Source organism: Nesoenas mayeri, assembly GCF_963082525.1.
Source record: "Nesoenas mayeri genome assembly, chromosome: 1".
NCBI lineage: Eukaryota > Metazoa > Chordata > Aves > Columbiformes > Columbidae > Nesoenas > Nesoenas mayeri.
Genome location: NC_137541.1, coordinates 150288450 through 150312611, shown reverse-complemented (window position 1 = coordinate 150312611; position 24162 = coordinate 150288450). Strand labels below are relative to the sequence as shown.

General features: G+C 35.9%; 1 protein-coding gene across 2 annotated transcripts in view; it reads left to right on the top strand.

Moving 5' to 3' along the window:
- Positions 1-24162, top strand: part of CDC16 (cell division cycle 16) — a 32523-nt gene that overhangs the window by 4180 nt on the left and 4181 nt on the right. Inside the window, exons 4-18 of one of the 2 annotated variants that reach the window (XM_080343602.1) lie at positions 399-437; positions 1630-1770; positions 4218-4377; positions 5029-5123; positions 5557-5690; positions 7370-7449; positions 8997-9046; positions 9736-9809; positions 12064-12189; positions 12986-13138; positions 13716-13779; positions 15419-15480; positions 17581-17716; positions 18593-18683; positions 21555-21594. In XM_080343602.1, coding sequence (XP_080199728.1) covers positions 399-437; positions 1630-1770; positions 4218-4377; positions 5029-5123; positions 5557-5690; positions 7370-7449; positions 8997-9046; positions 9736-9809; positions 12064-12189; positions 12986-13138; positions 13716-13779; positions 15419-15480; positions 17581-17716; positions 18593-18683; positions 21555-21571 — 1422 coding nt within the window. In that variant the 3' untranslated portion in view covers positions 21572-21594. Of the gene's footprint in view, positions 1-398; positions 438-1629; positions 1771-4217; positions 4378-5028; positions 5124-5556; positions 5691-7369; positions 7450-8996; positions 9047-9735; positions 9810-12063; positions 12190-12985; positions 13139-13715; positions 13780-15418; positions 15481-17580; positions 17717-18592; positions 18684-19805; positions 21440-21554; positions 21595-24162 lie in introns of those variants that run through there. The other variant, XM_080343601.1, reaches the window with a different exon arrangement.

Here is a 24162-nt window from a genome sequence, read left to right as displayed (position 1 = left end):
AAAAAACCGTAATAATGTAATTTATCTGAACCAAGTATAGCCCTGTGTTCAATAGGCCTGACTGAAACTGTTGTCCCCATGGTGGGTCACAAGAAAGAGAAGGGGTCCAAGGATGTAACTGCAGCATGTATGGGAAGCTGAAGTGGCACTTCAGTTGTAGTTGTTTAAATTTTGCTTCCACTCTGATAATGAGTAGTGAAGGCAAGGGTGACGTGTCTTTTGTGAGCTTGATAGTAGAGAAAGTGTTACAGACAGTCATTTTGGTCAGAAAAGATTTTTGGAGGTGAGATGGGTGAAGAAGCTGGACAACTGAGAAAGGAGAGGGCAAAATGGAGTCTAGCAGTGTAAGTAAACACACTTTCTCTTTATAACTAGCATGTATGAATCTTCTTTTTCAGTTATATGAAGCGTGTCGCTACCTTGCAGCTAGATGTCATGTGAGTACATGTTTTAACTTCTATAGGAAACAAACTAAATTAAAAGAAGATGTATCTTGTGAAGGTTAGGTACCTGAAAGGCAATGTAGAGTGCGTATCCATTGGAATAACAGGTTTAAAATTTGTGACAGTTGATTTAATTTTTTTGTCTTCAATATGGTTGCTTCAGTATCCACTGTGATACTCTTCTGAAGAAATCCAACCAACCTTTTTTCTCCAGGAAAAATAATACTCCTTGAACCTTTTGTAGGGAAAGAATGTGAACCGTTTTTGTCTCATGTTTTCATGTTTGCATTTTTAATTGGTTGGTTGTAGTCTGACCAGAGAAGATGTGACTTATAGTTGTATAAATAGAGTTAGAAGCTTTATACTTCAGTATAAAATGAGATGCATAAATAGTAAAATGCAGTGCTTTCACAGGAAAACGGAATCAATTGGTAGTTTAAATACAGAAATTTGGAATAGAATAATGTGCTGCTTATAGAATAAGATAATTTTATTAAAACCTGTATTAACTATTTTAGTAGTATATCTACTTCTGTGGTTGCATAATGCTCAATAATTTTTCTGTGGGTGTTAATGTTATAATTTTTTGCATATTATAAGTGACTAGTGAAATAGTAGGCTGCAATTTCAAAATGACACATGTCCAAATAATAATATGCCTGCATGAAAAACCTGCTGATTGTTATAGTTGTTATAGTTTGTGCCTTTGAAATGAGACACTGTGCATTAGTGCTTTATGTACAGATGTTTCAAATTGTTAGCATTCAAGGACACAACCACGGGCGTAGTTATATGCGGTGCTTTATTACAGCGCTGGGAAACCAGGGGTTCGCACCCAAAGCTGGCTTCGCAGGTCAGTTTAAGTTACACAGTATTTATACAGTCCATTCACATACATATTCATATATTCATTAAGATACATAACGGTTACTCAGTATTGCTTACAACATCGATTGCAATATCTTGGAACTATTTTGATCATGTGCATTGTCCTCACTCTATGCGTATTTAGGCTAAGATAAAAGCTAGGTTGTTAAGATAAGAGTATACTCGAACACGATATGCTTGAACATCCTCTCAGGGACAGTTTACAAAACTGATTCATCCTTTCAGGAACACTTTGTAAAACTGGTTCGGTTACTAACAAAATCCCAACCTTGTTTTTTACATGCACATCTTTGGCTAGTATGCTGCAAAAGAACATCAGCAGGCCCTGGATATTCTTGACATGGAAGAGCCAATCAACAAAAGACTTTTTGAAAAGTACTTCAAGGATGATAATGGATTGAAAGACTCTACCACAGACTGGGAGATGTCACAATCTTCTGTAAGTGACTTTTTTTTTTTCTCAGTTATAAAAATATTTGTTTAAAAATAGTGTGAGGTCAGGAAGTGATTTCACAGCTGTATGAATCTGAAACTGGGCTTAAGCTTTCTTTTTTTGGATAACATAATTTTCAAAGATGCTGAATTGTTCTTTCATTGAAAAGTCATGTTAGGTTGTCTGTATGAAAATAACTTGGTTTGCAAAAATGAGGGGTGCTTTTCAGCAACTTCCCATAAATTATTTGCAAACGCTTTGCAGGAAGTTCATGATCTAGCATTGGTTTTTAAGTCTTTTAGCTCTACACTGCAATTTCAGTCTTGATAATATAAGCTAACAATTCTTTCAGTTGCGTTGCAGGTTCTGAGATAACAAAGCAAGTTTTCTTCTCATCCAGATGTTTTTAATTAAATATTTCTGTAATCATTCATGTGTTCTTCTCAGTGGGACACTTTCTGTTCACACTTGAAAATTATGTGATGTGAAGGAAGTTCCTGAAGCTCAGTGAAAGGATTCTGTACAGGCACACAGCTAAAAGGGATCAGTACCATGTGTAGGCTGAAGAGTCTGGGAAGGGTCTTTACTTTTGGAGTTATAAATTGAAGTGTATTAGCTGAAACTACAGTGAAGGTGATTGACAGATGGCATTTCCCCTTTAAGACTGAAGTACTGAAATGGGTTAAATGTGAATGGATTTTGAATGCTGGTGTTAATGGGCTTAAGGGAGAAGTGAACTAGACTGAGTTACTGTGGTGCACTTTAATGAGAACATTTAAGCTACCACTGCAAAGAAAGGAAGAAGTCCTCAGCTTTGGCTGTTCATTCCTGCCCCCCTGTTCCATGGTGCTTTGGCTGTTTGTTCCTGCCCCCTGTTCCATGGTACTTTGGCTGTTCATTCCTGCCCCCTGTTCCATGGTGCTTTGGCTGTTCATTCCTGCCCCCCTGTTCCATGGTGCTTTGGCTGTTCATTCCTGCCCCCTGTTCCATGGTGCTTTGGCTGTTCATTCCTGCCCCCCTGTTCCATGGTGCTTTGGCTGTTCATTCCTGCCCCCTGTTCCATGGTGCTTTGGCTGTTTGTTCCTGCCCCCTGTTCCATGGTACTTTGGCTGTTCGTTCCTGCCCCCCTGTTCCATGGTGCTTTGGCTGTTCATTCCTGCCCCCCTGTTCCATGGTGCTTTGGCTGTTCGTTCCTGCCCCCTGTTCCATGGTGCTTTGGCTGTTTGTTCCTGCCCCCTGTTCCATGGTACTTTGGCTGTTCGTTCCTGCCCCCCTGTTCCATGGTGCTTTGGCTGTTCATTCCTGCCCCCCTGTTCCATGGTGCTTTGGCTGTTCGTTCCTGCCCCCTGTTCCATGGTGCTTTGGCTGTTTGTTCCTGTCCCCTGTTCCATGGTACTTTGGCCCAAGTGTTTGGGTGGATGATTATTGAACTAATTTGGGAAACTATTTTGACTGAAAAACAGCCCAGCCAAAAAACTTGACTTCATCAGTCCTGAACTTCACAAATGCTTGTAATAATGTAGTTCACTAACATGAGGACAGGTTTGGTTTGCCAAAGGAGAGAACTTCTGAAGTGAGCACTGCTACAAGAAATTTTAAATCAAACTCCTCTCTAGGATTATGGGTTTTCAAACTTAATTTGGTTAGTTCCAGAGCAAGAGTGACTCGTCTCTGAGCTTGTAATGCTATTACCACTTTAGCAGCTTCAGGATTTTTCGGTTGCTAATGCAGCTGTGCTGTTCCTCGTGTGCAGTCTCCTGAGGGAGTGGGTCGCTATGTTTAGTCTGATAATACAGATGCGTCGTGTGTTAAGTTCCTCCAAGTATCTTGCTGACACTTCTGTAGCCTTCTGACTGAATTGAACACGTAGCTATGGAGTTGTGAAAGAACATGACAGTCGTTACACATTTTAGCACAACTTTATGGTAATAATGATCTTTCGCTACTTTTGTTTCTGAAACATCTATGGTTTATGTTGAAAAGAAGGGTATATTTTTCTGCTCAAAGTAGTTGTGTCCATTGATTTGGCCTTTTTTGTCTCTACTGTGGTCATTCTTGTCTTGCCTGAAATATGTGGTTTAATAGTCAACAAAGAGGTGAATCACCTTTGGAAGTAACAATTTCCCTGTATTGACTGTCAAGGGAATTTAGTATAAACTTAAATCAGAGAGTTGGATGCCAGAAGTAGAAGAGATAAATTCTATCTTCCCTCTACTTATTTCAAGCACTTGTTCGTTTGGCAGTAGATAACCTTACAGAGCATTCATTAGTTTTGTGTTTGTTTATTTTTTAACTAGTAGAGACAATATTTTATTTTAGAGATAGCACTAGAAAGCCAGGTTCCATCATACATGAAATGCTTTTAGTTTGCAGGGAACCTAGTTGATTTCTGCTCAAAACCACATTGCAAACATTGATTCAGTCTTTAACCTCCAGCCCTGCTTTTCCACCAGATCAGGAGCTCCATATGCCTTTTACGAGGGAAGATCTACGATGCTCTGGATAACAGAACCCTGGCAACATACAGCTACAAAGAGGCCTTGAAGCTTGATGTTTACTGCTTTGAAGCATTTGATCTTTTAACATCGCACCACATGCTGACGGCACAAGAAGGTCTGGATCGCAGTGTTCTCAAATACAAGTAGAATTTAGCTACTTTCTCAATATGCCTTTTTTCTGGATAAAAATTAAAGCAATACGACAAGTAACAGACTTTAAGATGTTAAGAAGAGAAAATGTATGAAATGAGTGAAAATAAGAATCTGCTTAAATTTAAGTTTGAACTTTATTTTTCAGTCTTGCAATACTAAAAATTAAAAGAAACAAAGTAATCCAACCGTCCTGTTAGTCATGTTAGTTCTGGAAGCTCACATGCTGTTTGCCCAGCCTAAGCAATCTTTTTCCTGTGTTCTCAACTTCACAGCCATTGAATCCATGAAACCCTACTGGAGTTTGCTTACTTAGAGTAGGCATTGTTTAAATATAGCATTCTGAGTGATAAAAATTGACATGTAAATAAAAATAGTGGGGTTTTATGTTGTCTTTGTTACATTTTATTTAAAAGTGTAGGAGGAAAGATTAATAATTCAGTCATTACTTTCATAATTAGCAGTATCATCTGCTGTAGTGTATCTGTACTGTTATCTTTCTTGTAGTTTTAGGATAAGCATCATAAAATTCTTTGCATCTCGAAGTTCTAGAAATGTTGAATCTTGCTGTCTGTTCTGTAATGTGACCCCTTCATTTCTTTTTTAACTTGTGTAGAAAAAGAACTTCTTGAATCTCTACCTCTTAGTAGACAATGTACAGAAGAAGAACAAGAATTGCTTCACTTTTTATTTGAGAATAAATTGAAAAAGGTAAACTGCAAAACTGACTAAAAAGCTGGGGAGTTGACTGAAAGTCTTGACTTCACATGTAAATTTTCTTGGATTCCATTTATTCTGAACATTAGAATAAATAAGAGCTTTGTAGTTTTGGTTATTTTAAAATTTATGATGAAGTAGATACCGCTTTATGGGAGTAGTGTAATAGTTTTGTATAAACTCGTATTCTTGTGTATAGTGACAACTTGAAATTCTGATTTATTTATTTATGCTTATTTTATTGACAAACTTCTAGGTGGGGAAAAAAAGAAATTTAGTAATGTGTGCAAAATATGTTTTTGGGAATTTCTGTTTAAACCTAAGAATTTTAAGAAGCTTAGTGTTTCTTAAGTATTCTTTTAGAACTAAAAATATTAATACTTATGATCTGATTTTTAGCTTGGTTGTTGTTTCTTTTGTCTTTCAGTATAATAAACCCAGTGAAACAGTGATTCCTGAATCAGTAGATGGTCTTCAGGAAAACCTAGATGTGGTAGTATCATTAGCTGAAAGACATTATTATAACTGTGATTTCAAGATGTGTTACAAGCTTACTTCTGTGTAAGTATAGAAAGCAACTTGGAGGGTCTTTTCTCATATGGTGAAATATAAAAATTATGCCTGGACTTACAGTGAATATAGTTGTTCAGTGAACTGGCATACATAATAGTTTGATAGAAAGCTTCAGGTATTTAAAATATGTAGTTTGTGTCTGGCAAGACACTTTATTTTTATGATATGTAGCAGATATACAAAGCAAAACTGCAGTTAAAGAGCACTGTGTTGCACTTCCCTCCATCCAATCCCTTCCTTTCTCTGGTATCTGCAGTTTCCTGCCTGCTTCGTGTTTGGCCTTCAGAACGAACAGGTTTGGATCAGTTGGTTAATTAGGAAGTATGATTTATCTGGCTGATTAAAAGTTAATTTTGATGTGCCAAGTATTGTGTCTCAGTTGTTACGTAGCCCAGGAATACGCTGGCTGCTCGGTTGTCAGATGGGCCAGAACAATGTGGATTGTTCTCAGCTGCTGTAAATGTGAGCACATGGCTGTGTGGAGCTGACCTGACAATTACCTTTTTAAGAAAACTGTATTTTTGTGTAGGTACTGCGTAGACTCAGAATATTAGTAGTATAAAACAGGAGGTGTGTTTTTTTGTTTTATTTTGTTTTTTTTTTTAATAGTACAGTTTTTTCTTAGCTGAAGCAAGCCATCACTATGTAGAATATCCCATGGAGTCCAGTACAAGCAAGTTTTTTTGGGAAGGCTGTAGAGGATGCTGACATTTACGTTGAATTTAAACATCTGAGTAAAATCATGATCCCGTTGAAACAAATTACTCCAACAGAGTCCATAAAAATATACTATTGCATCTTTGTTTCTGAAACTTAATTGCCTCATCCTGTCTAGCAGAAAGTGGCAGGAATAAATGTCTCCTAGAAAGACTGTCACAGATGCTGGAACTTGGAAGTGAGAGTCGGGGAAGTCCATATGACTTCAGTGTTTTAGACTGTGTTCAAGAGACCATATAATATGTTTATGTGTTCTTTTACACTTCAAGATAGTTGAAAGTATTTCAAATAAAAAATGTCATCTCACCTTTTAACTATTTCAAGGTGTACTTTTCAGAGAATGGAGCTGTGCTGTTGTATGTCTGATTTAAGAGATTCAGTGAATGGATTTCCAGACATCTTTTTTATGTGCTTAGTTTACCAAATGCCAGTGCTTAGAAAAAGGACACGTGCCTATGGGCCATGTCCTGCCCACAGTCTGTTGTCTGTGAGACTATCTTCAATTTCTAAATGCACCAGGAAGTAAAAATTTAAAACTGAGCTAAATAGATTTTCTGAGGCATACTGCTAAGTGTTAAGATCAGGAAAGGTGAGAAGTATTGGTTGAAAGTTGCTGTCAAATGTATGGAAAAGATGAACAGAACGTTGTTTGCTGGTTAAATTTCAAATAACCTGCAAACAGATGTGTATTGCATTCTGTTTTTCTGATTGTATGTTCAGGCTGCCAGAATTTTCTGTTATCCTCTTCTGTTAAGCTAACTTAATAGTTATTTTTCTGGTCGTGACATAGCCTTTATTATGCTATTAATAGTTACCTTCTAGTCACAAATAGTTTTCCGATGCCTAAAGTGTTATTTAACTTTAAAATTACACATTATAAAAGCAGCTTTCTTATAACACATTAAAGCTTTTGAAATATGCATAGCAGATTTTTTTGTTTATTTTTTTAGAGTGATGGAAAAAGATCCTTTCCATGCAAATTGTTTGCCTGTGCATATTGGGACACTTGTGGAGCTTAATAAAGCAAATGGTAAGATATACAACATTTAATATGAGTCAAAAGAAGATTGTAAAGCTCTAGTTTTAAAAAACAGTGAAGGATGCCAAGAACCCCTTCCTTGTATACTTTTAGAAAAAATAACATATTTTTCTTCCTACATACAGCTTCAAGAAAAGTGGTAACTGGTAAAGAAGGGAGCTTCAGAGCTGACAGTGGGATGGGGAAGTAGTTGTGCAAAGGGTCTGTATTTATTCATGATCTAACAACTGGGCTATGTTGCCAGAAAGTCAGTGAGCTACACTGCTTCATTTCTGTTGTTTGACTTCTGGTTTGAATGGTCTTCCTAGGGTACCTAGATGTACTTTTTCTGCTCAACAACACAATAAAATATATTAATTGAAGTAGAAGGAACTCTTTGGCAGTGTGTATGCTTAGGTGGACATGCTTTTTCCATATTAAAAAAAATTCTAGACTCTCCTTGTCTTCTCTTTACTTCAAACAAGTTAATAATCATGCAGCACCTTTGTTGGAATTACAGGAATAGCTGACTTGCAGCTGGGATGGCTTTTTCTCATTTCAGACTGCATATAAACATCCAAATCAAGTGAGGAGTTTGAATGTCTTTAAAAGCAATTGGAAAATACAATAAGGAGCTCATATGATTTGCAGTCTCTCAAAGGATGGTGCATTGTATGTACACAAATAGGTCATTAGGTGTGCTAGTACTTCTTAGTACTTCTCAATGTTTAATAAATGTACTTTTCAGTTACTTTACAGTTAACTACATCTGAAAATGTGGACAGTACTCTGATTTTTCTTCTAAGTCTGTAAAAAAAAGTTGATATTTTGTAAGTCAGTTTTCATATTTGATTTTTCTGAAGCCAAGAATTGATAAAAACTACTCCAGGACAAACCTATCAATTTAAGAGCACTGTACTCTGAAGAAACAGCAATTTCATGTACAGTAATGCTATTTCTTTTGAAATTGCATAGGCAATAGAATTGTTATCCTGTATCTCATTACTGCCACTGTTACTAGAAAATCTGTAGTTAGTTATTCTGATAACTAGAACTATTATTTTTATTAGAAAAATAATCACTTAGAATTATTCCACAAATAGAATATTTATTTGCTTTTGTCCTATTTTCAACTTCTTAATGCACAAGACTCTACATTGAAATTGACCTAGCCAGCGTGTTTTACCTCTTAGATGTAGGAATTTCAATAGTGTTTTACCTTGACAACATACATTCAAGTGTAATACTACAGGCACTTACTTTAATATATGTTCATGATGCGAGTTGTTGCAGAATTCTTAATGGGTGGGATGTGTAGCTGCTTGTTTATGTACTGTGAAGACTTACGGGCTGGGTTTGTTTGTTTTACTTAATTGCAAAACTGAATCTATTTTGAGGCAGTTTGAAACATTAATGCTAAACAGAAAATATTTTGTTTATTTGTGCATTAATACCATTAGATGTTCTGGATATTTTCTATAGAAAGCTAAAGAGCTTGAAATATCTCAGTGTTTTAGCATATTTTAATTTTGTTTTCTGTTTTTTTCCCCACTATATAGAGCTTTTCTATCTTTCTCACAAACTGGTGGACTTGTACCCAAATAATCCTGTAAGTTGTTCTAAGTCTTCATTACCACGTAGTTTTTTCTAGGTGAAAGCACGTAAAAATTGTAGAGTTAATAATTGGCTTGAGCAACAGAATTCAAAATCTGTTTCTGGATGGAGCTATTAAAAGTGGTTCACTCATTTTATTTTCTATGCATTTTAATTTTCTTCTACCAAGGTTCTTTTCTTAAATAAAGAAAGTACTTGTAAAAAGTATTCAATGTGAGGTACTCGTTTTGAATAATAATTTAAAACAAATGCTGAAGTAATAAATTTATATACCTCTCTGAGCAGCCTTTTCCAGTGTTTGGTCACTTAAATTCTTTTCCTGTTACTTGGTCTGAATTTCTCATGTTGCAGTTTGTACCCATTGTCTCCCATCCTGTCACTGCACCTCTGAGAAGAGTCTGACTCTGTTTTTTCTATTCTCTACCATTAGGTAATTGAAGATGGTAATAAGCTTTCCATTTAGCGCTCTCTTCATGGGGCTGAACAAAGCCAGTTAGATACGTACATGCCAGCAGTTCTAGCCTGTCTGTAATAGCAAATAATTTGAAAAGCTGACTGTGATTTCAGTGAAAATGTTCCCAACTTCTCTAATTACCTGTTCCTGTTTTGTGTCACCTATGGTGATGTTTCACTAAAATCAGTGTGATCTGTCTAATAATATTCTATTTTGATTTTAATGTGTAGGTGTCATGGTTTGCAGTAGGATGCTATTATCTCATGGTTGGCCACAAAAATGAACATGCCAGAAGATATCTCAGGTAAAGTTGTTTTCCTTAGTGAATCTGTTGCTGACTTGCTAAATAAATATTTGATGTTCACAATTGTTTGTAAGCTCATAAATTAAACAGAAGCCATGTTAAGCTGGTTACTGCTAAAATATTCCATTTGTTGACACCCTTTTTTTGGTACAGCAGTTTAGACATCAGCCTTCTAGATACTTTGAAAATGACATACAGACTTAGGTGGCATCTCCTTTGGTAGTCACCTGCCGGTTATGTGCCGGAGCAGTCCCTGTGTTTGCTCATGCTGCCCAGTCAACTACAGCTGGGTAGTCAAGTCGCTCTTCTTAGCAAGCTCCCAGGCTCAGGTTTCAGATCTCAAAGGGAAGAGTTAGATAGAAAATTCTGACATTTGGCTGTCTAGTTCTTCCTTTGCATGAGCAGCCTTGGACTTTTTATGTTGGTCAGTCAGTCTAGTGCTTTTTCTGTATGTATATTGATTATCAGCACTAGGGAGCAGTACCTTGCTGTGAAGTAGGGCATTTATTTGGGTGCTGTGAGCTTAAACTGAGAAGGCTTAAATCGATCTGCAAGGCTTTCATTTTTCTTCTCAAGACCTTTATAGACAATACATGTAAAGACAGGTTAGTAATCTAGACTGTTTAAATGCCTGATTATTATGAGAAAACCACTTAAATTCCTGGCAAGTATCACTGTGAAATTCTTCAAGAAGCTGTCCTGAGTGGTTTTGGCGGGAAAATAAAGAACAACTTTATTAAATCTGTAAGCATTCCTAGCCAGGCAGGGTCTATAGATATGTTGGTAGGGAATGGGTTTTGGGGAAGAATCAGAATTCAGGGTAGTTCTGCTAAAGAGGAAAAAAGGTATGCTAAAAGTGAAATAGTAACAAGATGCCCAGATTTTTTGGACAAGAATGATAGTGTACAACTACAAGGCTAGGGACAACTGTGGGCTAGCCCATAATTTTTAGAAAAGTATCTGGAGATACCACAGGTGAAAACACAAGCTCCCATATAATTGTTTTGGAGTCACAGGACATCACGCTGGAGCATGTTCAACAGGATAGAAGGCACAGCCGGGAAGTACTATGTAGCACATAAAGGAAATATCATTCTGGCTGCTCCAGAAGGGGCCATCTGCATCTTTCACATCTTGCAAAGGGCTTATCTCATCTCAGCACCAGTTAGGAAAACAACATTTATGATAGAATATAATCCATTTGAAGTAATAATATTGTAATGTGTTGCTGTTGACAAGACGTCGTCTGTGGAGAACTCAAGATGGATGTGAGACATTTGAGTTGAATTCAAGAGAAGACAGTTAAATGAACATTCTGGAGAAGGTGGCCAATGAGGAAAATTTTTTAAGTGATTGAAGCTGTTAGGATGTAGAATGGGAAGATGCAAGTGTTAAAATATTAAACGTTTTGTCCCAGGAGACAGAGAACAAACTGTTCTCAAAGATCTGTGATGAGAAATAAAGAGTTTAACTGTGAAAAACAAGATTTAGACTAAATGCTAGGAAAAAGTGAAATGCTTGAGGATAGCTAAGCAATAGCATAGATTGCTTGTGGAACATGTGCAATCTCCATGTCAGAAGCTTTTAAGAAAAGATTGAGCACATCTGTTGTGACCTGTTTGGTTATGAAGGCCCTTGCCTTCAGACAGAGAAAATACCCTACAGAAATTTCTAATGTTCCTGTCAAGTCTGTCATTCTGTAGAGACTTGCAGGTAGCGTCTTCAGCTCAGGACTTGAGTGATATTTTGTCATCCTCTCTGATGCACAGCAACTGTCTGCAATATGAGAAATAAATACTCTTGTTTTCATTAAGGCTACTACAATTATTTAGCAGGATTTAAATGCACGGTTCAATCTAAGAGTTCATTTGGTATTTTCACATCCTGCTTGTGAAACTTATATTTGCTAGAATATATTTATTTTTTAATGTATAGCTAGAATTTTGCAATACATTATGAATCACTACTAAGGTTTTCTGAATTTTGCACAATTAATCTATTATATCATTGGTTGTTTAGTAATATCAAACAATTCCTGTTGGCCATGAACAGCAACAGACATAATACAATGAATGTGTAATAAGTGCTAAATAGATTGAATTTTTACAATTAACTTTGTTTACCTATGATCACTACAGAAGATTATCTTAATAGATGCCTAACTATGTCTCATAGTATTGCTATGTAAGTGGTTTCTGAAGCAGATGGAATTTAATTTCAGATGTGTTTGCTTGTGACTTGCTCTTGTTTTTAGCAAAGCTACTACACTTGAGAGAACCTACGGACCTGCGTGGATAGCATATGGACATTCATTTGCAGTTGAGAGTGAGCATGACCAAGCAATGGCTGCATACTTCACAGCTGCACAGCTCATGAAAGGGTATGTCAAAAAAGTCATATTCAGAAAAATTAAAATTAATCCATAAATAGTGTAGAACATCGACCTATATCCCTTTAAACCATAGCAAGACATTTGCAGCAATTACTTGGTAGAGACCAAAGGAGAAAAAAAGCCCCAGATTTCATGATCTACATTTAACTCCACTATTTGTGATTACTGTTGTGATTTTCTAAAGTTAAGATTTATATTTAGGTAATCTATGTTCTACCTGAAAGTTCTCTGAAATTTGTGAATCATGTTTGTCATACCAGGTCATAAACTGCCATATAGTAATACCTTGGACAGCTGTTTCATGCTGTAGGGGTTGTAAGATGAGTAGTGGACTAATCATGTTGAATTTCATGTAAAACTATTGTATTGGTAAGTACAATACAGTATTATTTTTAATATATATTATTATACAATAAATAAAAATACAATACACAGTAGTGTTTGGTAAATGTAATCCCTTCAATTATTACTTCTTCCATGTTCTATTTGTAAATGAAATGTATGAAGGAAACTACAAAAAACCACTCTCATAACTAATTTAAGCACTGAGAAAATATGTGTAATTCCAGAGCAGGTTACAATTATATATTGGAATTCAAATTCTTGTCAATAACTGACAAAGATGTGAAGTCTTTTAACTGCCCGTTAGGTTAATAGTCCATTGAAATCAGCTGTTGCTTGGATGTACATAAACAAATGGAAACACAGTTGGCGTCTCTTTATAGTTTGTGATGCAATTCCTAATAAATGCATGTTTGTTTTTTTGTGGGTTTTTATTTTTCAGGTGTCATTTGCCGATGCTCTATATTGGACTGGAATATGGTTTGACAAACAACTCAAAGTTAGCTGAAAGGTTTTTCAGCCAAGCTTTAAGCATCGCACCTGAAGATCCTTTTGTTATGCATGAAGTCGGAGTGGTTGCATTTCAAAATGGAGAGTAAGCTTGCCAAATAGGATTAAATACTGGTTTATTCTGAAGTGTAAAGTGCCAGTTTATCTACTGAAGTACTTAAATTGAAGTATAGTTTCTTTTGGTTCTGGTTTAGGTGTTTAGTCTAAACCCTTGCTTTCTACATTGTTCTTTGTTGCTTAAGATTGAAAGAGGAACATACAGAGCTTGATTATTATCTTGTGTGTGCCTGTCATTGGGTAGTTGAATTGCTTGAAAAAGCCTCTATCTGCCCACAAGTGCACACATTCTATAAAATTTTGTACAGCAAAATATTTTGTCAGCTCAGGAGGTTCCAAATATATTCTGAAAAAAAACTAACAGATAAAAGAAGTGTTTAGTGACTATTCTTGGTTGCTTCTGATTTTTTTAACTTTGTCGTGTTAGCTCTTAGGAGCACATGCAAAATATACCCAAACATAAATTACTGGGTTTTTACATCTAATTTCGCTCATACAATGAAATAATGTCAAAGAACTTTTCCTGGCAATACAGTTTTCTTGTACTGCTAATGAAAACTCTTAACTAATTTACTTTTCTTTCCTCCCACCTCGTCAATTCATAGCTGGAAAACTGCAGAAAAGTGGTTTCTTGATGCACTGGAAAAAATCAAAGCTATTGGAAATGAGGTATTTTTCCTAATAACACACATGATCGTAAATTTGTAAAACTCCAGGAAATTCTGTAATATCTTGTGACAAAATACGTTGTGCTTATTTTAAGATAAAAGCAATACAATGTAAATTTGACTTTGAAATTTGACCCATCTGCTTGTAATAGAGTATATTTTGTTTTTAGATGAGATTGGGAAAAGGCAAAAAATAAGTGTGGAGAGCAGAATCCAGGTCTCATTCTCAGTCTGGGGGCATAGTAGACTAATGGTTCTTGACTAGAGGGTGGAACTGGGTACACATGAGATGGTTTCTGCCACCTTAAGTGTCAACCATTTCTTGAACGACTTCCACTTTAGTTAGGACATAATCCTATAGGTGTGGAATTGTTTTCTCTCTACCAGCTAGAGCCACTGTGTGGGAATGGGCCCAGGGATGCTTCACTGACTTCTTGAAAGCAACCATAGTAATCCCTGGCAAAAAGTTTGTGAGGAAATGTGCTCGTAGTTCAGGTGCTTTTGTGAATCTGAAGTCAACCATTACAACCCTGATTCCTCAAATGCTGGGACATGCAAATGAGTTTGTACCTATTGGTAGTACCACTTATTTTCTTTGTGTGACATAATTTTGTCTAAAGAAACACATTGTACTAGAGTGACTTCAGATTCCTTAATGGAAGCACTATCACCTTGTGACAGGCTTATTGTGAATTTTAAGATAGGTTTTCTTAATTTTTAGCTTAAATTGAGTTAATGAGGACACCACCTCATGCTACTATAATTGTTTACAAAGGATGTCTGATCAAGATAATGAAATTGCTTCTAGAGTACAATAACACTTCTATAAAGTGGAAAGCACTGAAAAAAAACTATAATTTTCGTGTCAACAAGGCACACATTTACTCAAACAACCTGAACAGATACCAATTTGTGCACTTCTTGTTCTATTTTAGTTAAAGTTGTATTGTTGTATATGTGAATGCCACAAACTTCTATGTATGGCATTTTTCTTATGTAAGAAGTACTAAATATCAACATATCTATAAACAGCAAAATGGAAATTTAGAATTAGAATGGGAAACACCTAAAATAGAGATACAGAGGTGCCCTTACATTGTTATAAATCACAATTTCATAATGTAATCAAGTCCAAATGATTTTTAATTTCAACAAAAAGTGTTTTAAGGACATTGGCTGAGGTTGTCATCCGTGTGCCTCATAAATGAGCTCATTTATTTAGAGCAGATGAAGTGAAACTATGGAGAAGACAGTTAAAAGACCTTCAGTATTTATAATTATTTTACAAACACATAATTTGGGGGGGGTCTTTAGTGCTTCTAGTCTGAGAGACTTAACATGATTTTTAGTTCGGTAGAAAACAAAGTTTGTTTGATTTGCATCCAAGTTTCAGTTATCACTGACTCATTAAAGAAATTCAATTGGGTTTGCAGAATGGGAAAATTAGAGAAATGAGTTATTGAATAAATGTTTCAAGCTTAAAATGTGTTTTGAAAAGAATTGAAAATGCTTGTGATATTTTTGTTGGTCTTGAATGAATTGTCTTGTTCATTTGTTTGTTTTTGTTTTTTTTAAAGTAAGCAAAATTCAGTTACAATCTGGGACAATGCAGTTATCTGAACTGTTGTATTATTTTGCAGGTAACAGTTGATAAGTGGGAACCTTTATTGAACAACTTAGGACATGTCTGCAGAAAACTCAAGTAAGCAGAGAGTACTGGAGCTCCATTTATCTGGAATACTACACAAATGAGTGTTCTCTAGGCCTGCTTCTCATTTACATCACGATTATACACCATGTGAGAGCAGTGTAGAAGCACCTTTTAAGAACAAGATTCCCTAAATCAGCTTGTGACCGTAAATCCTTTAGTCATCCCTTATATCCAGTTTCCTACATGCAAGCTAAAGTACTTGATGTAAAAACCTTTCCTTAACTATTGATTCTTACTGGGCAGAAATTTGGTTGTGGGATTTTAGGTCTTTTTATGGGTCTGAATTTGAACTGGCTGCTGTCCTAGTCGTGACATGGTTCAGCCTGTCTGCTGATTTAATTAAAACAAAGGTGGTTCTGTACTGATTAATTGCTTAGATCAGTGCTTATGTTTTTTTTTATTGACATGATATATTCAGTGATATTAACACAGCAATAAAATATTAGTTTATGGTTTTCAAGAACAGAACTATTATTTCATTTCATATTTCCATTCTAGGAAGAGAAAAATAAAGTGCAAAGTACATATGCAAGCTTTAGCAGTTTTAACATAGATAAATGTTTTCTCATTAATTAATCTGATTTTAACCAGTGTTTTCTTCTGTTTAATCAGTGCCATAAATATATTTTTTTAGTGTAAAGGTTTTAATTGTCCAGTTGGTGTACACTGTAATTTGTTTACAGCTCCTAATAAGAATGTGATTATGGTAGATATAAGTTGTACTTCTGCTTTAGTAGTAATTGTTTTGTGCTTGAATAGCCAATTAGTCTTCATTTTCCTTCTGACATACGGATGTGTAATAGTCACCCTTTCTGCCAAGATCAAACAAAAGGCGCTGCTTCTGGAATCTATTAATGAGTATAATTGCAGGTTTTTTCCAAATACTTGTTTCAGTTATAAATTCTTTTGTCTTTTTTTAATTTCTACAAAAAATTAGTAGCTGCTTACATCACACTTAAGACAACATATGTTGTATTATTTGTTCAGGTTCAGAAAGCCAACCTAATGTATTTCTACATCCTTGTAAACCATCTTTCAAGAAAATCAAGTTGAGAATTTAGGCAGCTGTGCATATGCTTTGATAACTTTAAAAACTCCATAATAAATAATTTACTAGTGTTCATAATACATGTTGTTGCTAGTATGAAAAAAAATTACTGGATATATGTCCACTCATTAGCATCATGCAGTTGAAATTGCAAGCAGCATATTAAAATACAATGGTTGTTAATTGGACAGGTAAATACTATGAATGAAAATAAAATCCAAGTAATGGGAAAGTCTTGTGCAGCAAGCAAACAGTTGCATAATTTTTCTGCCTCAGTTATTACTTAATGCCCTCTAACATCTTCATATGTTGCTGTTTGCATAATTTCCTTATAACTATAGACATTAACATTTCTTCTGAATAGACAATTGCTGTCTTGGCACTCCGATGTCAAATGTAATAATTTAATTTCTCAGAGTAATGCCATAATCTGCATTTAATCCCCGTTTTATAAAATAATGAATGCATTAAGCAGTCTAATTAATGGATCATTTTCAAAGAAAGGGTGATTGGTGTTTGACAGAAATTACTGATATTGTGTAAACCTTTTCTGATAGAGAAGGCAGCAAAATGGAAGTGACAAAAGTACCAGTGTATGTAGTGCTCACAGGTTGTGGAATTTCTGCCCAGATTGCTTTTCTCAATTTGAACAATGAGTGATTTATTCTGGTATTGCTCCTTCACTCCCCTGGGGAGGAAAATGAAAGCTATAGAAGGAAAGCTAATGTTACAATGAGCACCATTAACCATTTAAAGCAATTTACTGTATCAAATTGCTAAGATCATCTCCAAATGGGGCCTAGCAGTCGGCAGCTGTTATACTACACAAGGAGAACAGTGATTTCTCAATTACGTTGAGGAAGAAAATTGTCAATATCCGTGAACCTTTTGTGCATTCTATTATGTTCAGAGTACGAAGCAATAATTTTTAAGTTCTTGCAAGAGTGCATGCTGCTGAGCTAAGGAAAATACTGATATACTACTATTAAAACACCTTTCACCCTGAGGCTTACTAATAGGACTCCTGTGTTTACTTCTACCAGGAAATATGAAGAAGCGCTGGAATACCATCGCCAGGCGCTAGTGCTCATTCCTCAGAATGCTTCTACTTACTCTGCCATTGGCTACATACACAGTCTAATGGGTAATTTTGAAAGCGCCATCGACTATTTTCATACGGTATGTAACTGCCTTAAATGAAAAGTGCTGGTCACAGATTCTATTATTTACCGTTTCATTCTGGTTTGGTTTTGAGACAGAGAAACGACTTTTTTTTCCAGCCTCCAAATTATTGTTTATTTTATAATCTTAAATTTTTTTGAAGAGTCAGCTTAAGTTTTCTTTTGATTTAGTAAAAAATGGCCACTTTGTGAAACTAGTTGAATCCTTTGTTAAAAATTAATTGCATTTCATAGTTGTCATATACATGTTAAACCTCTCATACTGCTGAAATAATCAAAAATACTTTCAACCTATACCTTCAAGAACATGTTTTACAGTAAGCGCAACATTTAAACTATTTTCTGTTGTCTCAGATTTATCTTTATTATATGGTACGTATATATTATTATTGCGGAACAGTTTTGCTGATTTCACATTTTCATAGAGTAACAGTGAATTTCCCTCAGTTGAATATTCAGTGTTCAAGAGGATTGGCTTGAACTTAGCTGCAGTTTTATTTACCTAGAAGCTTGTATTACATAGATTCAATTGTAATTACTTTAAGCGTGTCTCAGTCTATTTCGTTACAGATTGTAGCTTAGCTATACAAAATTAAGTTCCTCACAGATTTTATAATCATTATTTTTACTAGTATATTTCATGATTTGTGTGTGATTCTCTGTATACATATCCTTTTCAGGTTTTGGTTTTGTGCTTTGCTTGCTTACTACTTCAGCCAGTTCATATGACAGTGTTATTTTGGTTCTGCAATATTTTGCTTTTACAGTGATGACTATGCTCTGATAGCATTGTAAAGTAACAAAACAACAATCGTGGACTTAAGATTTAAAAGGTTTTATTTGCTGCTGAATACTTACTGTTGTTTTTTAATAGGCCCTTGGTCTTAGGAGAGATGACACATTTTCAGTCACAATGCTTGGACATTGCATAGAAATGTATATTGGTGATTCAGAAGCCTACATTGGTAAGTCTTTCACTTGAGTGACTCATAAAGTCATTGAGTCCTTTGAGAGGAGTCTTATTCTTACATCAAGAAAGGCTGTCTACTGTTACCTAGTTAGCTTATAAAATAGAGTATGTTTTCATTTGTTTGGTGTGCTTGTTGTGGTTGAGGGGTGGTGGTGTTTATAATAGTTTAATGAGACAGAACTTATCAGCAATTGCAGATGACCACTGGTTTTTGTAACCATCATGACAGTAAGTTCTTACCATCATAAGAAACACTTTGCCATTGGAGGTGGTGATGGTTTCTTTCATAGAAGATATTGATTTGTGGCAGCTTAGAAACCAAAAAGAATGGGGAAAAACAAACCAGAAATCTGGAGTTAGAAAATCAGGACACTAATGCTAATACTGCTGTAGAGAGATATGGACAAGGCATTTCACCATGTCAAAACTCTGTGGAGACAGGATAAATTCTTCTGCTTGCAAAAACAGAGCTTTGCATATGGGAAAAAAAAAAAGTGCTTCATAACAGTAATATACTATAGTGCCGTAGTTTGAAATGTTCTTAAACTTTCTGCCCCCCAAAAAACTTTATAGCAACATACTTCTGCTTCGTTGAAATTACTGATTTATCTGTAATGAACACAATTGATGTCCTGTCAAGCATGTTAATGACAGTGAAGCCAGTTAAAGCCATCTGTGTGCTCTGTTGCTTTTCCTGCAGATTTTTTGCACAATTGAAGCAGATGTTTCTTCTCAATAATTGTCTTGCTCCATATGTAGCAAGCTAACACATCTGGAAGAACCATGCAGCTGTATGATATGCATTGATGCAAACCATGCTGTGTGTGACTTAAACAACAAAAAAAGCCTCTGAAGAGAATAGGGCAGGCAGTTGACAATTACTTCTCATAACAGACTTTTAAATCTGAGTTATACTTCATCTATTGTGCTTCTTTCAAGAAGGAGGCTGCTGGATTTTTTTCAGAACAACTCTATTCAACTTCAGTTATTAGCAGCGACAGCTGCCTGTCAGTCTGAAAGCAGAGAGTTGTGGTAGTTTCTGGATTATAGTTTCTTTGAGATACATTGTTTGGGAGTGTTTATTTGCAACAACCTAATGCTTTTACTGTTTTCCTAGGAACAGAGATCAAAGACAAATTAAGATGTTATGACTTTGATGTACACACAATGAAGACATTAAAGAACATAATTTCACCTCCCTGGGATTTTGGAGAATTTGACATAGAAAGACAAACTCTGGATGAAAGTGGCATAGTAACATTAGAGACGACACAGCAAAGGAAAAGTACAGATAATGGTCGCCCATTGGAAGAAACATTTGAGATTGAAATGAATGAAAGTGATATGATGTTAGAAACATCAATGTCAGACCATAGTACATGACCATAAATATTGGTAGAGAGCTCATTTTGTTTAAGTGTAGTATGTTTGTTTTAGCATTTTTGTTAGAGTGTTATACTTTCAAGAATTTGCTATTTTTATATGAATTCAAACAACCACTCTATACTTAACACCAGAGAAATAATGCTTGCCTTAAGGACCGTTTAAAAGCATACATGATGGACTGTTTCTACAAAATTAATCATACATGATGAAGTAAAAAATAAATTCACTTTTTTTTAAACTGTTTACTGGTCCATGTGTCTGCCATCAGTAAGACTATGAAGGTTTAAAAATAGTACTTAACATGGAACCATTTGCAGTGTTGTTAAATGTAATAGCCAGTCTAATATAGTATTATTGTGGCTTCTGAGTTCTCATCCTGTCTGTGAGGAATGCTTGCTTAGTAAATAGACGAAAAAAAATCCATGAAGTTTTATACTTGCTACTTTATAAATATGTATTCCTTTAAGGAGCAATTTCAATGGTTTTCTGTCATTTGACTCAAATTTGGCACACATTCAGTTGATGACAAAGCATGTTTGTTGTACGTTATCCTAGTTTCAGTTCTTTCTCATTATTCTATATTGTATTATTGAGAGTTCATTTAAGAACTGTTTTTGGTAAGCTGACAACCACCTTGAATAGCATAAACATAAAGAGAACTCAGTCTTACCTGCAGTTAGCATTACAATAAAGTTGTAAGCCACAGTGTAGCACTGTAGGGACCACAGTAATTCTCTTCACACATGGTTGTTTTGTCATTGCAAAGGATTAACTAAATAATACACGTACACCATTTTTACAAGTCTCTGAAGTGTGGTATTTTTAAATGTCATTAGTTCACTGAAAAATGAAGTGTATGCCTCGGAAACAGAAGCAGTGATTTGTCTATTCACTAAACAGGGCGGGTCTGTTTGCCTTTGCAGCATGAATGTTGAATGTATTTTATGTAAATTTTTCCCTTGTTTTTCCCCCAAATATCACTGTGTGGGGCTTAAAATTAAAAACTTAATCCTACAAGCTGTCATAATATTTTCTTCTGTGACTTTCAGCTAAGTTTTAGCATTTAATGTTTAGAATAGATTTCCTGAAGTTGATCAGTCCAGATTTTAGTGTGAAGTACTTCAGAACTGAAGAACTAGCTATTTTTCTGCAAAGATTTTTCATGAAATACAAATACGATTTTTGTTTTAGTCAGCAAAATAAAATAATTGGTCTAAAGTGTAATTTCGACAGAGTATCTCAGTACACTTGTGTTAACATGTAAACACATTTTCAATTATACTTTCAGCCTGAAACTTATATATTTGGTTATTGTGATATAATTTTCATCCACTTTATTGGGGGGAGGTATAAAAAAACCTGACATATTAGTGTGATACATGAAATATTTCCTATGCCTCTTTTTGGCAATTTATATAACTAAGAGACAAGGGCTGAATCCAAGTACCTGTATTGAAACCTTGTCATTTTTGCTTTTCAGCAGTCCATCTTTCTTGATTAATGGTCCTTTTAACTTTAAGGTAGGCAATGTTTACTTTTTTCCTGATGAATGGGTAACAAAGGATGGGCTGATGCTGTAAACTTTTGAGTGTTTGGTTTGGTTTTTTTTAATTTTGTAAAGATTTTGCATAAACTGGAAAATATAAACTACTACTTAACATCCCACTACATCTGTCTCGTGGCTCATTGAGTTCTCAGTGGTCAGGTTCTGAATCTTGAGGAATATACGGTTAGTAGAGCCTAATACATAGAAGAAGTTGCTAGGTGGGAAGGCCTTAATTTACCTGAGGGTTCTTATTAGCCAATCTGAAATACCTGCTAGTAAACTGAAATGCTAATTTTCCTTTTTTCCCCTGCTTTGCCTCCTTATTTGCTTGCTGTGCTGCTTGGACAGACTTTTTTTGCTCTGACTGTGTCTTCATTCTTTGTTTTAACAGCAACTGCGCACTCACTGTTGAAACCAAGTTGGGTCCAAGAGATCCCCTTGCTGTCCTATGAACACCAACACACTATTGTAGAGAAGTCTGGTTCTGTCCCGCTAACAGCAGGAATTCTGTGGCTCCACAGAGAGAATTAAAAACGCCGAAGTTCCCATTCCATATGCTAGAACATATGGATGGAAGTATGTGTCCAGTTCAGAATTCAGTACCAATCCTATATTTTCTTAGACATTAAGAAGTGAGGTGAATTAAAATGTTTTACTTCCTAGTTCTAAAGCGCTTCACCCAAAGTTGCACTTTCTTCTCAAAAATTTAGGATGAACCATAAGTCTTCAGCAGAAAAGTCTATCCAAGCAGAGTGCGGGGAAAAATGAATCATTCACAAAGCGAAGGTATCTTCTGGCCAGCATTGGGTCTCTTTGGTATGGCTGGCTAAAAAGTTCATACAGACGGTTTTCTTTTCTTTTGGTATCTGGCAGCATGTGTGCATGGTTCAGATGACTTCTTAATGCTTAAGGGAAACTGGAGATTTTTCTTGGGCACACTAGAAGACTCTGGCCAGTTAAGACTCTATAAGGAGTGTGTCTCAACAGCTACTGTATTAGGCAAGTCTCATCCTTTAAAGGATCTTTTGGTAGTTATTTTTACATCTGTGCTTATGTATCCTGAATGATCGTAACCAGGAAGACGTGGATAAAGAGAAGGCAAAGGCTTGTTGCTGCACACAGAGCAGCAATATTACTAATAAAGAGCTGAACTTTGTTTTATATATATATTTTTTTTTAATCCAGCATAGGTAAATGTTAATAGTTTTCTAGTAAGATATAATGGCAATTTCTACATGGAAGCTTGCAAAAAAAAAAAGTCTTCTAGCAAATCCGGCCTTTAGTCTATTGACAGGCATGGATAGAAGCCTTGGGTTGTGTCCTTTTTTCTATGTTACTACTATTTTCATTGACAAAATAGTTTAAAAGTTTGATAAAAGTTAATATTTCTGTCTACACTCCCCAGTTACAGTCTGATGGTATGTCAGCTCTGATGACAGTACTGGTTTATAGTATTCCTGCCCCACCTGTAGGAATCTTCTTACCCCTGTGCTGCTTCCTCAGTTGCAGCAATACCAATGTTTGTGTGGTTATGTTGTGAATCAAATCAGGGAACTGGTCCAGCACTTAAATCTTTTATCTATCTGATCAGTTCTCAGGTTCAAAGACAGCAAACCGCTGTGTTAGTATTATCAGTGGGGCAGAGTGGCAGGAGTGGGAAGAAATGCAAGAATAGGTGTTGCTGTATAGGCAGCACATCCTGATGCTGCGCCTTGGCAGGTATCTGCTGGAGGTTTTTTGGCTGGCTGTCATTTATTGGCATTAAAAGTTACCTAGAAAGAAACACATGCAAGTATCCTAGATTGTGACTGACTTTTCCTGGATGTCGGAGGAATTCTCAATATGTCTTGGCTTGGCTCCCAGCCCTTTGAGAAGCTACAGCTGGGTTAAGGGTTGTGAGCTGGTTGATAACATGTGTCTTCTAGACAGGACTTGAGGGAAAATTTCTCTCTCCTCATTTATCTTCTGTTCAGTGTTTTGGTCTGTTCTGTCCAAACCCTTGCCTTTGTACCAGCAACTCCTGCTGTGCCCTAGTCTTCTGCACCTGTCCTGCTCCAGTCCTGCTCCTGCCTGGACTCTGCTTCCTAGATAGTGCATGGTACATTTCTGGGTTATTCTGACATTCTGATTTTCACCCTGGCTCTTGAGTTATTAATTTTTGTCTGACTTGACCTCAGGTTTTTGGCTTTGCTTCAAGTCATTGCCTTGATTGGCTTTGGCCACTGGGTACAAGGATCAAGGACTTCATCAGGATGAGTAGTTTATCCACATCTCCCCAAAAAAGACATCCTCTCTCTGTCACATAACCACCCCTTTCTTCTGTAAGGATCAGTCTTGTCCCAGAGTGGAGTGACCTGGCTGTTGCCTTAAATGTTTTCTGAATAGGTTTGAAAACCCACAAGATATTTCTGCAAAACAGTTCTCCAACAGTTTCTGCTCAGGTACTAATACCTAGAAGATTTGAAGAGAAATAACACATTTCAGAGTTTCCTTGGCCATGTATTTCCTTTGTGTTGTGGACAGCTGTTTGAGGACCAACAAT